The following is a 17,309-nucleotide window of genomic DNA, read 5'->3' as shown; positions in this document are numbered from 1 at the left end:
GCAATGTCTGTTAAACAGCCATCACTAACATTGAGTGGCTGCTGCCAACATATTGACTCATCTCTAGCCACTTTAATAATTACAATTTGGATGTAATACATGTATCACTAGTCACTTTAAACTTTGCCACTTTATATAATGTTTACATTCTCTACACTACTCATCTCATATGTATATTTTTTATTTTTATTTTACTAGGCAAGATCAGTTAAGAACAAATTCTTATTTTCAATGACGGCCTAGGAACAATGGGTTAACTGCCTGTTTAGGGGCAGAACGACAGATTTGTACCTTGTCAGCTCGGGGGTTTGAACTTGCAACCTTCCGGTTACTAGTCCAACGCTCTAACCACTAGACTACCCTGCCGCTATACTGCACTCTATACCATCTACTGCATATTGCCTATGCCGTTCGGCCATCTCTCATCCATGTATTTATATGTACTTATTCTTCTTCATTCCTTTACACTTGTGTGTATAAGGTAGTTGTTGTGAAATTGTTCGATTACTTGTTAGATATTACTGCATGGTCGGAACTAGAAGCACAAGCATTTCGCTACACCCGCATTAACATCTGCTAACCATGTGCATGTGACAAATAAAATTTGATTTGAGTAACAAGTGTGTAATCCACCTAACTAAACAAGTCCTCGACATCAGTCATCTAGGAAATATTTCTCCAAAGAACCCATCTTCCGACTGAGCCATAGTGACGTCACATCCAATGGGGATGACATCACATTCTACTCATCTGGATTCTTCTCAAAGGCCCTGGCTCCCAGCCCTCCTCATACTGCACCCTCACATTGCCTCTAATGTTAAGCTCTCTGGTGTTGGGAGGCCAAGGCCACCGTGAAAGAGGCGGGCTGGTGTTCTCCTGGATCACTGTGGACAGCATCTCACAGTGGAGATGATGAGGACGGTTTATGACAGAAAAGCTAGACATCACAACAGATCAGCAGACCTTGACCTGACACCAAGACCATGCAGCGGACAAGGAAACCGCACGCCATGGCATACTGAGCTTCCCCCCCACAACAAACATATAGTGTCACTTGGGATTTACCTCACTGTGCTCTCACAATGGGGGATCGTTTTACTGAAAATAGAAAGTTCCATCCCTTTCATGCAAAGCCAACCTCAACATCACTATCACTACTTCAATATGATTTTCCCTGTACCACACATCTCTACTCATAGTACCGTAGCAATCTGTAAAGAATGACTGACTGGCAGTTATTTGCCTCTGCATTGCTTGTGAACCTTGATGGACAGACACTGGCTCGGTCTCCCGTAATCTGTGGAGGATTGCACTATAATCCCACCATTCCAGATGACTGAGAGAGAGAGATTTTCTTGTATGGCATACATTAGGCCAGGGATGGGCAACTGGCGGTCCGCGGGCCACATGGCCCCCCTTTTGAAGGCCCTCGGATTAATGTCCCCTGCAAAAATGTGGTTGTATTTCTGCAGTTTTACTCTTGTTATGTCAGTCACTATTAGTCAGTCAATTACCCATGTCCGCTAAAAGGTTTCTCTAAATCTCTAAATTAGTTTAGTGGCCAGCTATCTTAACTTGTTATTTTGGCCGGGGGCCCCCCATTGATGTTGTTAGTTAGTCTCACTGAGATCTCATATTAAAAACTACAAACATTCCTCTTCACCCTATGGCAAAATGTGTATTGCAAGAAATCTGCTGAGAAACAGCACATTTTCCAACCCAACACAAAAATGAGTACAATTGCATGAAGTATTATAAAATTGCTAAATCTTCTCTCCCCCCCATGGCTAATGTTTAGAATTTCACAAAAAAGTCCATATTGTCTGTCTATCAATGCCTATTTATCTACAGTATCTATCTAACAATGTGTATTTGTCTGTCTGTCAGTCTAAATAATCCTTGTTGTGTGACAAGCCTATTTGTTTACCACTTGCGCTGGCTGTCGGCTACACAGCTGATTACAGACACATTTTCAGTTGGGTATTTCTTTCAATTAAATTAATTAGGCTACTTTTAAACTTGCTAGTCAGAAAAAAGTCTGCCGAGCCCTCTCCCAATAGAATAAACAACATGCATCTTCTAGAGATCTACCGATAGGGCCGGCGCATGTCAATCACAAACTGAGCGATGACAGGGAAACTGCTGGTTTGACAGTCTGCTGTCTGTCCCACCTCTCGGTACAAGAGTGTGCAAATGTGTCATCAAGGCAAAGGGTGGCTACTTTGAAGGGCCTAAAATCTCAATTGATTTGTTTATCACTTTTTGGGTTACTACATGATTCTATATGTGTTTTTTCATAGTTTTGATGTCTTCCCTATTATTCTACAATGTAGAAAATAGTAAAAAATAAAGAAAAACCCTTGAATGAGTAGGTGTGTCCAAACTTTTGACTTATACTGTATATCCTTGTCATTCATAAACGTACAATGTAGTTATATGTCCATGGTATCGCATCGGGTCAAGTAAACTAAAGATCTCTTTTAAGAAAATATTTGTTTAACCTTTATTTAACTAGGCAAGTCAGTTAAGAACAAATTCTTATTTACAATAATGGCCTACCAAAAGGCCTCCTGCGGGAAAGCATCTTCGACAGAGGGGATCAAGCTGATTCTATACCATTTTACAGAGAACAGTTCATGAAGGAAGGCTTTCTCAAAGTGTTGTAGCAAGCGTTTATGACAAATCAGGACAGGTCGTTTTACTGAGCAGCCATTACGAACACAGGCTGTAAAACAGTGATCACTAAGGTCATTACAGAAAACACCAGACTGATACCTATCAGGATCATTTGTGAGGATAACAAATACGCCAGACAGTGACGTTGAATGGTTACTTCGGGATTTCGGCAATCTATTTTCCAAGAGTCAGATGAACTCATGGATACAATTTGTATGTCTCTGCAACAAGTACAAAGAAGTTAGAGGTAGTTTTAGTGGCATGCTAGCCGTTACCAAAGACTTCCAATCTTGCGCTAATGCTAGTTAGCAATTGCGCTAATGCTAATTAGAAACTTCCTTCAAACTGCACGCAGACATAAAAATGGTATCCACAAGTTCATCTGACTCCAGGGAAGTAGATAACGGGCTTCCAGAAGTATCCCTTTAAAGTGAGTGACTCGTCAGTAGCCTACCAAACCACATTGGTAAGAGAGCCGTTCATTTGGCTCCCTCATTTGCATACTGGTAGGCTTTTTGGCAATAATCTGCATATAAATAATGAAAACATTCCATAAAGATGGTGAATCCTCCTCACTAACAATAGAATAGGTAAGCTAGAGGAGAGAAAGGGGGGGGGTGCATTGTGTGGTATTTGTGTTCTCTGTAGAGATGAGCCTTCCAGTGAGCAAAATTACGTTGACATCGGTTCTGAATGAAAGTTGAAAAGACGTATTTTCCGGACATTGAAAATACGTATTTTCCAAACGTTGAAAATACATATTTTATGGAAGTTGAAAATACATGTTTTCAAAATACGTATTTTCCGGGCATTTAAAATGCGTATTTTCCAGGTGTTGAAAATGCATATTTTCCAGACGCTGAAAACGCATATTTTCTAGATGTTAAAAATACATATTTTACAGACGTTGAAAATACATATTTTATGGACAGTTTTTTTGTAATTGTTCTATGGCCAGATTTCAAACGTACATACATATACATACAGATTGTCAAGTAAGCATTATATTAATAATCATAATAATTATTATTATTATAGCATTATAATTAATATAGGAAAATGGAGCAAACTGAAGATTGCAGTAGGCCTTGGAATTTGTATTATTCCTACCATATATATCACAAGCACTTTTGTTAGCTTTTTCAAAAGCTTAGGCAGTGATCTAAGTTCAGACCAACAGAAAAAAAACAGAACATTTCAACTACAATAACATTATCTGTAAAAATTACAGAAAAGTTTTTCTTGCTATGGCTGTGGTATAGTATGTGGTTGTTTATGTACCATAGTTGAATGCACTGACTGTAAGTCGCTCTGAACAAGAGTAACTGCTAAAAACCCAAAATGTAAATGTCAAAAGAAGCATGCATAAGCACACAAGCACTAGTACACGCATTCTACACGTACATTGTAATATTGTTGTATGGTAGTATTATACATTTTGTAATGTAGATATGTAGTGGTGTAAGTGCCTTAATGTTTTTGGACCCCAGGAAAAGTAGCTTCTGCCTTGGCATCAGCAAATGGGGATCCCTAATAAATACAAAAACAAAAAGCACTTGCAAAGCATGCTGGGTATTATTCTAATGAGCTCCTTCCCCAAACAAGACCAAACTTGGTCAGGACTGGACCAAATCTGAACCAATGTTTGGGCCAAATCAAGTCCGCTGTGTGGACCAAGGTAGGTCCGGACAGGACCAAATCATACACGTCTATGTTCGCGTCCAAAATCAAGGCCAAGGCGGACGGACCAAATTTCAACGTCTTTTCAATGTCAATGGACTTCGGAGTCGGACGGTGCTCACTGGGATTGTAGCATTGCACTCTTTATACATCTATGGGTGTTATCTTAATGATTTATAATGTCGAAGCTGTATAATATCACATTTATGTAACGACGACCAATGTTTGCTCTATTGGAGTGGACCCATCTGTGATGCGGTGGACACCTGTCTACAGTCAGCATCCCTTAACTCAACTGCGGCAACATAACAAAGAAAATGATCTGCATTGGTCGTGGTGAGAGTGAATCAAACACGCCCACTGTGGATATGTAAACAACATCAATTTGGGTACAGAATGTGATAGTGTATGAACAATAAATATCGCACATGACATTCATGGTCAACCAGACTAGGACTGCGTCTACTCTGCATAATGTGAGATTCTTGCTCCGTAAAAAACGTGTAACCATTCATCAATAATTACTACATCTCTGAGGCAAAGAAAAATACACAAATACTTCCACCCAGATAATCACTTGAGCTGCAGTGTTCCCGTCAATTGTAATTATTCATAATTTTACTTACCCTATGTTTTCTCTTTTTTTATCCGTTTGTTAATTGTTGTCGTGAATGTCGCTGATCGAAGTCTGTTCTACCTTCTCGTACAGAGCACTTCACTGACAGCAGAAAATCATCCCGCCTACTTCACCAAGCTCAGCCTATCACAGTCGAGAAATGCTGCCGTGTTTCGTTTGATTCTCTATTTTTGACGCAGAGATTGTCAGAGCGGCACATAATTCCCACACCGTTTCTGTGTAGATGCCGCCCACATATGTTGAAGGACAACTCAGCCGATGGGATTGTACAAAATTAACGATCATCCATTACTCCATTTTTTAGACGAAATTTGGCCAATCATTTACAGTAGACAACAGTTCTATATACTGTATGGGTACAATGCGCACTGATTGGCAATATGGATGGAGGCAGTTCTCAATGCCGGACACACACGAGCAACGGGGGCGTGGCACTTTGCAGCTCATCTCGCTTTCAAATCTATGCAGGGTTATTTTACATTCTGTAGTTTCTCTGTTCATCCTCACAATGGAAACACAGCCTGGCCTGTCTCACTCAGCTCATTATTATGACATCTAATTGGTGTTACAGGCTCATGTGTAACTTTAGCCTACTCTACTCAGGGATTAATGGTCTGCTGCTTTATCCTTGGGCATAGTGCCCTGACCTCAAAGACACTAATAAAAACCTGTCTCTCCCAGTTGAGGTAAACAAAGTCAGACCAAACAGGTGTTACATCTAAGACCATGACTACCGCCATCCATTCAGATTCACTTGCTGTGCTGTAATGTAGTGCTTTCTATAAAATTAAGAGATTACGGTCTCATTTGATTTGGTAAATATATAATCCCTAGCAAAAAAAAAAAAATATTGAACCTTTATTTAACCAGGTAGGCCAGTTGAGAACAAGTTCTCATTTACAACTGCGACCTGGTCAAGATAAAGCAAAGCAGTGTGGCACAAACACAGTTTCACATGGGATAAACAAATTAACCCAGTGTTGGACCAGTCAAATCTAAAGGACTTGTCATCTATAGGCAAACTGTTGCTGTTTATTCATAGGCCTATTCTGGTCACCCTCTGACTGGTTTTAGGGTTAGGACTATATGATTCATGCACTATGATCTGATCTCTGTCTTTAAATCACTTTATCAAATAAGGCTGGTGGTCAGAGATAAATGAGGACAGGGTCATTGTAATAGCTGGAATGGAATGATAAATATATCTTACCTCTGCGATTTCAAAAGGGAATCTCAGGACATGATAGTGACCAGACGTTTTTATGAGGCACTGTAGATTTGCACAGGCCTGAGATCCAGATCAGTATAGTGCTTTTATTTGAAGTATATACATGTCATGAATTCATATATTCCCACTAAAAGTGAGATTACTCATGTTTAGTAAAATGCACGTGAACAAACATGCAATAAGACATGTGCATTGGCCTGTTCAATTGACCATGTTTGAATGGTTTCAAGGTATGACCATACACAAAACAATGCATTTCGTGTTCATCTTTTTATTCATGAGTAGTATCCAACTGTTCATTATCAAATATACATCAAGCTACACAGTAACTCTATTCAACTGAATCAATAAATACTGTACCCTGACCCAAACAATAATAGTTCAGATTTTTTACAATATATCCCTACATAACAAGCTACTTTTCCTGCAGTAATCTATTTCTCAGAACTGAACAGTAACACAGTAACACACTATAACAGTATAGGTAGGCTAATGGTACTATTCAGAATGACAATTAAGCAATAATCCATATTTATATGTTCTTTGAATGATTTCTTGGAAATATATTTGATCAAACAAGAGATACAACCTAAACTAAAATGTTCTAACACATACAGGTCCTGCTCTAAAATGTGTAAACATTGTCATTACACTTGGAGTTGCTTGTTACAGTAACTGAGTAGTCGGTCTTCTGCAGTCAGAGAGAGGAGGAGAATTGAGGCCCAGGTGATACGCTTGCACCGTGGAATATTGCTGTGGTCTGACAGATACTACATTCAGTAGATTAGGTCATAATTCTGTGATCCTCTGCTGGCCTAGGATTGGATATTATGTTACTCCGCGCGCACGCCATCTCATTCAACATCGAGACTAACTAGATGAGAGGATACCACACAATGATAACAGAACAGAAATGTTTTACAGTTTGCATATTGCTTGCTAATTCAGTTCAGTAATTTAAGAATTAGATATGGATCCCAGAATTCATTTCTGTTACCCATTGAGCCAGACAGACGTTAGAGCAACATCAGTAGACTAATGAAAATGAGCAGCGGCTCTCCCATCACAACTCCATGAGACAGAACAGAGTTCTGTTAGTCAGCTAACACTTAACCCATACATGGTGACAACAAGGACATATACAGCTTTGGCAGATATTGACTAACAAGGACAAATGTGTTTCCATATACAATACTGCAAATGGTAGCATACATCTGCGAAAAGTGATGCTTTGAGGACTTCTATGACCAGAAAATAATTTTATCCACGCACAGGACATTTTATTTCACGGGCAGAGAGGGAAACAGTATGGATATGTTTTTGTTTGTGTACCTCTTACGACACCATGTCCATAAGCAGGGAGATAGTGTTACACACACACTGTTTGGCCCCTAACTCCCAGGGTCAGAACTGTATCTGTGTGCAGTAGTCCAGGAGCTCTCCAGGTCCAGAGCTGTGTGCTTCCCTGGCAGCGAGAGCCTCCGTCGGCCCTCTGAGGGGTCTGACTGGGCCAATCCTGTCCCTGGCGCTGAGAAGTTCCCATGGTTGACCAGGCTTAAGGGCTCAGTATCTGTATGGATGGACAAGCCCAGGGCGCGATGCTCTGGGTGGATGCTGTTGCCAAGAGGCGGAGTCTTGGGGAGAGGGTCTAAGACTGGGGTTGGATCCAGGACTCGGGTTGGCTCCAGAAGACACAGCTCCACTGAACTGTGGAGAGACTCACAGGACTTGGAAAGGCTGTAGTCAAAATCTGTTTGGATCAAGAACTGAGGTAGAGAACAAGAGAGAGGTGAGAAGAATCAGATCTACAGTACACAACTGCAGAATAACTTCTGTAAACATCAAAGTGGGATTATTGGTTGATATACAGTAGGCTAGACTAGACACACTGAGCTGTTGTTTCCTATGGATCCAGACTAGTGACGATGGTCCTAACAAACTGATCACCTACATCCAGAAGGGGTTAGACCAGACAGATCCTTGGGCTTAGTGGAGTTCCACTCAACATTCAAATGCTACAGTATTGGCATCTTTAACCCAATGCTTTCACCAAAAAACAATTCTGTCCAACCAATGTGCTGCTATCACACCGATGACACGACCTCAACTACACTTTGTGAACCTTACTATCTACAAAGGTCAGTAAATCAACTGCCCAAAATCAATAACCAGGTTAAATCTACACTGAAATAAATTGAAATAAAATTAGGCCCAAATATATGGAGGACACGACTGGGCATTGATGCAGCTATGGGTGAGCATAGGCCCACCCACTTGGCAGCCTGGCCCACCCACTTGGCAGCCAGGCACACACACTGGGGAGCCAGGCCCAGCCAATTAGAACAAGTTTTTCCTCACAAAAGGCCTTTATTACCGACAGAAATACACCCTTTGAGAGAAATACGCTTTTTATGCATATGTAAAATGTTTGGGAGTTTTTATTTCAACTCACGAAACAAGGGAACAACGCTTTACATGTTGCATTTATATTTTTTGTTCAGTATAAATACAAACATTTGGAAGATGTGTCCATCAGTCAAGAAGCACCTTTGCTTGGATGGTGTGTCCCGTTGCAATATGTGGTATACATACAGTACCTGTGAGAGGGAGGCCAGGGTCTCTGAGTCCAGCGATGAGACGGGCTGCACCAGCCTCTCTGCAGGCCTCAGGGTGAGGTAGGGGGACGGTTCAGGGGGAGAGGACACTGTGCTGTAGGCCGGGGGCACCAGCACCATCTGTCTCTGGAGCAGCTGCATTATGGCCCCGATGTCTGTGGACATCCGTGACTCCATCCTGAGTGATCACAGTAGAATAGTCAGACTACAACCACAGCTAAAGTAGCATAGGTCACAACAGTAAATGGTTATTTGGGTCATCTCATTATCCCGCAGTTAAAGGGAGACAGCCTCCCAACACCAAAGGTTCGGCAAGTCATTGGTTGCAACCCAAATGGAATCCCTATTCCCTACATACTGTAGGGCTCTGGTCAAATCATTGCACTATGGGCCCTGGTCAAAAGTAGTGAACTATATGGAGTAGTGTGCCATTTGGGATACACCCAAGAATACACAACCCAAGGGTTCACACAACATTGACCAAACATTCTCCAACCTGTTGAGCTGTCTCTGCAGCAGTTCCAGCCTGTTCTCCAGCTCGCTGCGCTGCCGTCGGCTGATGTTGCTCAGGACAGTGTGGAGAGGGGGAGGAGGGGGAGTGGAGGGCAGGCAGTGGCAGGTCACCTCTTGATACTGCTGCTGTTCTCGGCTCTCCTCCCAGAAACTGAAGATGTTGGAGACGCCTGAGAAAGCCCCTGATACAGGGGAGAACAAGGGAGGTTAGACAGACAGCTAGTCCAACTCATATAGCATCTATCAGAAACATACAGTATACTATACTGTTACGTTCCCACAAGAAACTTAGACGCTCACAACAAAGGGAACTAAACAAAGAAAAATCACTTTAACAACCAAAACGAAACAGGTGGGGTTCTAGGAGGGGTTCTGAAAGACACTCATGGGGGTGTCCACTGAAAGTTGACGAGCAACAACAACTGGAACCTAAAAGACATCCACCATGAGCGGCCATTAAATTTGTCCAAGAAGAGGCAAACAAAATAAAAACCCACACCAAAATTAAAGACAGGAAGCAAACCAAAAAAGTGGAGCAAAACAAAAACAGGGAAGATCAGATAAAGGATTGTTTGTCTAGACCTGAAATAGGTAGTGCCAACTAAATGTGTTGTCTCTCAAGACAACTGGAGCACTGGGCCAGCCACTCTTAAATAGCATCCCTCTAACGAGATGACCAAACAGCACACGTGTAATACAGACTGACTAACGAGGTGACACAAATCGATGCGCCCCACATTCTAACGTCCAAACTTGAAATATTACATGGAAAAAACAAAGCCTGTAACAGCACTGACATGAATAGCAGCATGCTCTGCTATTATTGTGGTGCAACAAATTGAGAAAAATAACACCACTCAGATCTAACACAGAGACAAAGTTTATTTTTTAAATAGTGCTGATGGAGACATGGTCTACCTGAGAGAGGATTGCAGGTATTGCCAGTCTTCTGGTTCATCTCATCCTCCACCGCACTGCTAATGTTGGTGGTCTGGCTATGGGGGATCCCGACTAGGGAAGTTGGTTGTACAGGGCTGATTAACACTGACTCCTCATCTTCACTGGAGTAGAAAGGAGAATAGGCTGAGCTCATCAGGCCCTGAGACTCTGTGTTCTGCCCATCTCCCTGTGCTCTGGAGCTCTGGCCTCTGGCCCTGCGGACATGTCTCTGGGATGGATTGGTTTCCTCTGCCTCTGTGAGGAGAGGCATAGAATGCAGAAATAGGGTTTGTCCTTCTGACCAGGGCCCATAGGGTAATACACTATACAGTGAATAGGGTGCACTTTGGAACGCACATATAGAGTGGATAGACTTGTCGAATTGGACAGACTTGTCGAATTGAAGCAAGTGTGATTAATGCAAATTGAATGGGTTTACTAAAATCAAACTGAAATACACAGAATTATCTAATCTAGCCGTGTGCTACCCAGAGTACTTGACTAACAGGGTACCACACCTCTGTCCGAGCTGCAACCGAGGGACAGTTTTTTTCTGTGAATACGACAGCTGACTCCACAATGATCAGAGTCCTCACTGCTCATTGAACCAGCTACCGTGGCAACCTGAAAAACATATTAAAGTGAGAAGTTATAGAATGATTCATGGAGTCAAATAACTTAAATTCAAACAATCAAACTCTAAGATAAAGAGACAGTAAATTCCCCTGAATGACATGTTTCTAGCAAGGCATTAGAGACAAAATTCTGTAACAAAAAGCCAACTCACATCCCGGAGGTTGAACGTGATCTCCAGGTTCCCCCAGAAGTAGTCAGAGAACTCGGGATACATATCTAGCACCTCCAGCATGTCCTCCCTGAGGATCTTATGGAGGTCACAGTAGGTCAGAGCCCTCACGTCTGCATTGCACTTCCCTGGACAGGCATACAGGTTAATGGGCTCTCCAAAGATGTCATTCTTACCTGCAGGGGGAAAGGAGAGATTGTTTACTGGATGCACAGGAGAAGGTACATTGATGATAGCATATCTATGGATACAAAATGGATACATTATGTGCTTCCGATATTGTGGATATTCAGAGACAATGTGTTAATAATTCATATCTAATTTACTTTTTCTGTGTTCATTTATAGCGATTTACAAGTTTTCTGAGTGAATGTGCTCACATATTCTTGTAACTAACCCATAGCAACACCAGGTGAGGCTGTTTGACTAAACATTGTGGAGGGCTATGAGGGCATATCTCAAGGAGTGGAGGAGATAAGAGTGACTGTGATAAAAGCCTCTGCATCAATATATCAAATAAAATAAATTATTTGTCACATGCGCCGAATACAGTGAAATGCTTACTTACAAGCCCTTGACCAACAATGCTTTTAGAAGTTAAGGTAAATAAGTAAATAAGTAAAAAATTGAAAATAAATAACGTAAGTAACAAATAATTAAACAGCAGTAGTAAAATAATAATAGCAATATGTCAAGTATATATATACGGTACAGGTTGAAAGCCACTGCAAGCCAAGTCAATTAAAATCAAGTAAATCTTTATTGTGCCATATGGAAATGCAGTTGAGATGATATCCTACCCAGGATGGCCACCACCACATCCCCTCTCAGGATCTCTATGGAGCCTCGGGAAATGAAGTAGAGGGCTGAGATGACATCACCGGCATGGACCAGGGTGTCGCCTGGCGGGGCATGGGTGGTCTTAAACCTCATGGCCAGGGCCCGCAGGCAGCCCTTAGTGGAGCCTTTGAAGGCCTTACAGTTCTGCAGCAGGGTGCGGTTGAGGTGCAGGCAGATATCAGCCTGTAAGCACTCTGGGAAGCCCTTCAGCACCTGGACAACATAGAGGAGCGGAGACACATCAGCTGGTTTGTCTTTGTGTCGACCACTGTGTGTTGCCTTTTTACTACTTAAATGTGTCCGTTTCGCCACAAATTTCAACCAAAACAAGTAGCAGTGTGTGTGTGCATGTGTTCGCACAAGTGTGTTTATGACTCACAGCATTCATATCAATGCCGTTAGTGTAGGACCAGGCGTGTTGGAAGTACTCCTCCAGGCGCTGCCTCAGTGGGTTGGGGATCTGGTGGAAGCGGATGAACTCTCGAACCCGCAGCATCTGGGTGTGGTAGCGAGCCGTGCCGGAGTACAGCCGCTGGATGATGGCTGACACATTACCAAAAATGCTGGCATACATGAGAGCTGTAGGCACACAGAGAGAATAGAGAGGACTGAGCATATTCCCCCAAAATAAGCATGTCAAATTATAATGCTAGAAAAACATGAAGATTTTGTGCCTGTAATCAAAATGTAGTGTTTTATATTATTAAATAAGATACAATAAAATGGACAAAATCTTCCCTGGGGAAGAATTGCCTTGGACAGTAAACACGAGATGTGGCTGTCCAATAGGTCCAATACACATAATACTTACGTTCCCCATCCATGTGATGTACAATTTCCAATCATGTGTTAACAGTAACATAACATGTGTATTAAGCAATATTTATTTGTGTATTGAGTGCTTATAATTGGGACTTACAGCCGATGAGCATTACACAGATAGAGAAGATCTTCTCAGAGTTGGTATTAGGGGAGATGTTCCCGAAGCCCACACTGGTCAAACTACTGAAGGTAAAGTAGAGTGCTGTGACATATTTGTCCCTGATGGAGGGACCTGACCCTGGTACAGTCTGATTGTAGGGCTTTCCGAGCTGGTCCCCCAGAGAGTCCAACCAGCCAATCCGGGCCGCTCCTGCACGCTCCACATTACCAATTGCGTACCAGATGCAGGCCAGCCAATGAGCGATAAGGGCAAAGGTGCACATGAGGAGGAAGAGGACGGCCGCTCCGTACTCAGAGTATCTGTCCAGCTTCCGAGCTACACGCACCAATCGCAGTAGCCGAGCAGTCTTTAACAGGCCAATCAGGGTTGTTGTCTTAAAGGGTACAGGTAAGAAATATGTTCAACACAGGTCATTCACACATGCAGAACACCCAGCCATACACCCAAGCTCTTTTGATTATAATCACTATGTGTCAGTTTACTTAGGAAAGAAGAAAGAAATGTTTTTTTTTACAGGAAAATATTGCACAGGCTCTTAAAGCAGACGCTCGTAGCAGCACTTTGGTACAACAATTATACTTTTAGGGCATTAAAAACCCCTCCACCCAGGTCTCCTCACCTCTTCTCCAGAGCGGTATATGAGCAGGTCAAAGGGGATAGCCGCCACCATGTCTATGAGGAACCAGCCTTTGAAGTAGTGCACGGCAATCCGCTGCGACTGGCTGACCACCTCGTCGTTGGTGTTTACGTATGTCGTCCTGAAGTTGATGACGATGTCAACGATGAACATGATGTCCACGATGAGGTCCACCACGTTCAGTGGAGAGCAGTAACCACAGGTCTGCATGGCTGCCTCCTCCTGGTCACTGAGGAGAAAGGCCGCGGAGTAGGGTGTGAAGATGGCTGTGTAGATGACCAGGAGCAGGATGACCCAGTCCCACACTGCCTTGAAGGGGCTGTAGTGCAGGATGGTCCATTTATGGATACGAGGGGTCTGGAGCTTGTACTCTGGTAGGACATCTGGGCCTAGTGAGAGGACCTTGGGAAGGAGAGAGAGGAGATGTGTAATGAAACTCAAGATCGAAAGGTGAAATTCTTTTGAATTTGATGACCAAGAGAGGAACCTGTCCTCTAAACAGGGTGTGAATGTCATTATTTGTTTCATTTTGGACAATTTGAACTTGGTTTTCAAATTTAAGGCCCACATGAGATGAATGTCGTATGAATAGGAAGGGAGCCCCCATACATAAACAGTAGATGATTGAGAGTAGCCATTAGGCTAATGGAGCTAATGAAAAACTGTATGAAAACTAAATTCCAACAATTTGGTCATGGTCTGGTAGGATCTAATTTTCATATGATTGATTGTGGCCATTTTAGACTTAACTTCCTGAATGTGTTTGAGTAGGAATACAGCATGTTGTGTATGTGGGACTGAGAAAGTCCGTTTCTTGTGTAGTATGGTTTATAAATCACTCTTGTTACATATTGAAATCAAGATGAGAGAGAGTCCGACCTGTGAGTGTAAGAACCGACGCTGGAGATGAGAAGCAGGTACGGGGAGTGGAACATTTAATATAAGAGAGACATGGAACAGGACAGAACCAGTGTCAGAAACAAGTAACAAAATGACATATGAACATTAATGAGGAAGTGGGGAATAGAGCTGGGGGACAGACAGATATAGGGAAGGAAATAACACAGGTGATTGAGTCCAGGTGAGTCCAAATGATCACTGATGCACATGACGAAGGAAAGAGGTGTGTGTAATGATGGTGACAGGAGTGCGTAATGCAGGGCAACCTGGCACCCTCAAGCGCCAGGGGGGAAGAGCGGGAGCAGGCGTGGCAGTGAGGGCCCTAGTCAGTGTGTAACCAGTGACTGGTGAAGAGGAGCAGGTGGCTCCAGCCTTTAGGCCACTTCACCAAAGAGAATATGACAGACGAAATCTAAGAACTGTACAATCAAGTTACTTATAAAAATCAAACGTCCTGCTTACACCAAAATATGAATGGAAAGAAATGACTAAGATATCCTACATCCTCTGCTACTCCATGTGTTCTTACGTTCAATTTTGTTTTGTTCTTGTATCTTCAGCTAAAGCATCTTGAATCACGTGACCGGCATTAGCCCTATGATTTGTGTCTCGTCTCCTTGTGTGATGTCAAAAGCAGGTATAGAACATCACATAGTACTCGCCTGTCCAACACACAACACAGTGTACAGTACAGTGCATTTCTGTCTGGGAAAAATGAAACAGTGAGACAGTCAGAAAGTGCTTAATACTTCCAATCAAACCCCTGCTGTTCTGTTGTTCCTCTCACCAAACTCTCTCCGGCCTCTCAATCACCCATCAACACCGAATCAGAACTCACTCAAGTATAGCTGATGGTTGGCCCTGTCTGGGAAACTGCTGGCCAAAACTAATGATTCCACTGTCTATTACAGAACTGTAAATCTGTCAAGGTCCTAACGGCCAAGTGTATTATTCCCTATGATAGAAAGTGATTTCAATCATTCCTTTAAAGTCTATTAATCCACTGTAGGCCTGCAGACTGCTTCACACATAGTGTACACATGCAAAAAGACTCTGAAAGCCAGAAACACGCAAACATGATTAACTTACATTGTCATTAGATATTTCTCCTGCTCATTACGTATCAGTCGGAATGAGAAATTACAGCACATCTGTAACAGTCAGCACATAGCTAGCTAACGTAACAGCAGCACTAAGGCTCTTGCTATCGACATGTTTCTATTTATGTATCTGGGCTATGGTGTATCCTTTCATGACTGGGAGTGTGATTTACAGGAATATGGGGAACTTTTTAGGTCACCAAAGTGATGTCCATGTTAATTATCAGTTGTGAGAAAAAAAGCTAATTCTACAGGATTTTCATAAAACATTGATATGTTAATATACTGATATTTGATCAGTTCTATTTTCACTCCAGTGTCCCCCTAGCCTAAACCATAGGGCTTACCCTGTCTTCCTCATTTCACAGCCTCCCAACCTGCCACAAACTCCCTCTCTCTAACCTCCTCCCCACCTCCCTTCACCTCTCTGCCCTTTCTGAGAGTCGAAGACTATTTCTGTCCAATAGGCCAGGTGTGGGAGAGCCAGCAGGAGGAAGAGTAAAGCAAAGAAACTTGTTCAGCAGCTTCAAGACCAGAGTAGGCAGTCATTTCCCCTCGTTCCCCTCAAAGGAACCCCTCACACCAGCAAACATTATCAGAGACATCGGGCCACGGGACAGGCAGCAACCTCAGCCCAGCACCAAACCTGTATCCCTCCCGAGCCTCCTCGTCCTGACAGGACACTGATGTGATCCTCTCTTCCAGAAGTGTCACCGTTAACAAATACCCAGGTACCTGGTGGCATGTCTCCCTGAGATGTTTTCTTTAGTTCCACCACCATCAGCTCTCTTCAGATCTCTGGTTACTCTCTGATGTCTTGGTGTTCAGCTGAAATCAGCTCTCCCTCCTTGTGCATAGTTTGAATAATCTACTTTGTACTCCAAGGAGGACAAACGCTCCTGGGATCCTCCAGGGAATTTTGCAATTGGGACATGTACTAAATGCGTTGCAACTGGGACAATTGATTTGTTACGGGTCGTGTTCACTAGCACATGGTAAATTGAGGCGTGCCACTTAGGCTGCCCAGAGTGGCTCGCTCGTGGGCGTGCTGGCAGCATGTGGTAGCATATAGCAGCACGTTCGATTGTGCGTCAAGAATTCAGCATAACACGTTTGTATGAAGGTCTGGTTATTAAATGGGTAAAGAGTAATTGTCATGGTTCCACCTGTCACCAAAGGGCAGGCAGAGAATGTCCTAGAGACATTAACGTAACTCAGGTGCGTCCTATTTACTCATTATGGTTTCCCTGTTAAAAAAGGACTCTTTTCTGTTATCCTTTGCAGAAGCTTGAATTGGTTACTGTGTGTGGGGTCGTTTCCTGAGTGAGGTTTCCAGACTTAATGGTTGTTGTTGGTCTAGTGTACTGTGATCCTGTGGCTACGGTTTCTCAGTAAAGTGTTTAACCTTAACCACTGATTCCTCATCTGGTCTCTTCTCTGCACCTGGGTCCAACCTCATCACGTCACAGCAAGCTTTTGCCTTAACATGGACCCAGCAGAGATCACCCAGATCAAGAATGTTGTAACCCACCAAGAAGCACTATTAGTGCGGCAGCAAGAAAACTCTCCCAAATATCAGAGATCCTCCGGGCACTTACCGACTCCCTCCAACCACAGTCCAACCTAAACCCAGGAGGAGTAAATGCCCAAGTCTCATCGCCCAGTGCTACAGGTGTCTCCATAGTTCCTCCAGGGAACCTGCACCAGGAACCCAAGATCCCAGGCCCCAAGCGGTATGACGGCCACCTGGGAAGTTGCAAGGGCTTCCTCACTCTGTGTTCTCTGGTGTTCGAGCT

The 17,309-nt window shown here is 43.0% G+C and overlaps 2 protein-coding genes across 7 annotated transcripts in view; both read right to left on the bottom strand.

Annotated features, from left to right (window-relative positions):
• LOC124009375 (microtubule-associated protein 4-like) overlaps positions 1-5,236 on the bottom strand; it is an 85,362-nt gene extending 80,126 nt beyond the window's left edge. Inside the window, exon 1 of one of the 6 annotated variants that reach the window (XM_046321157.1) lies at positions 4,983-5,236. The gene's annotated coding sequence lies outside the window, so the exon portion shown is untranslated. The remainder of the gene's footprint in view (positions 1-4,982) is intronic. The other 5 variants (XM_046321156.1, XM_046321155.1, XM_046321153.1 and 2 more) reach the window with 5 other exon arrangements.
• Positions 5,237-6,490: 1,254 nt separating this feature from the next.
• The window catches only part of LOC124009761 (potassium voltage-gated channel subfamily H member 6-like), a 65,532-nt gene continuing 54,713 nt past the window's right edge, over positions 6,491-17,309 (bottom strand). The window contains exons 7-16 of the mRNA XM_046321908.1: positions 13,496-13,915; positions 12,853-13,249; positions 12,313-12,512; positions 11,894-12,146; positions 11,076-11,269; positions 10,807-10,912; positions 10,268-10,543; positions 9,333-9,531; positions 8,819-9,014; positions 6,491-7,987 (exon numbers count right to left, since the gene is read on the bottom strand). Of these exons, the coding sequence (XP_046177864.1) occupies positions 7,613-7,987; positions 8,819-9,014; positions 9,333-9,531; positions 10,268-10,543; positions 10,807-10,912; positions 11,076-11,269; positions 11,894-12,146; positions 12,313-12,512; positions 12,853-13,249; positions 13,496-13,915 (2,616 nt within the window). The 3' untranslated portion in view covers positions 6,491-7,612. The remainder of the gene's footprint in view (positions 7,988-8,818; positions 9,015-9,332; positions 9,532-10,267; positions 10,544-10,806; positions 10,913-11,075; positions 11,270-11,893; positions 12,147-12,312; positions 12,513-12,852; positions 13,250-13,495; positions 13,916-17,309) is intronic.

This window comes from Oncorhynchus gorbuscha, linkage group LG22, assembly GCF_021184085.1.
Source record: "Oncorhynchus gorbuscha isolate QuinsamMale2020 ecotype Even-year linkage group LG22, OgorEven_v1.0, whole genome shotgun sequence".
NCBI lineage: Eukaryota > Metazoa > Chordata > Actinopteri > Salmoniformes > Salmonidae > Oncorhynchus > Oncorhynchus gorbuscha.
This window is presented reverse-complemented; position numbering and strand designations above follow the sequence as displayed.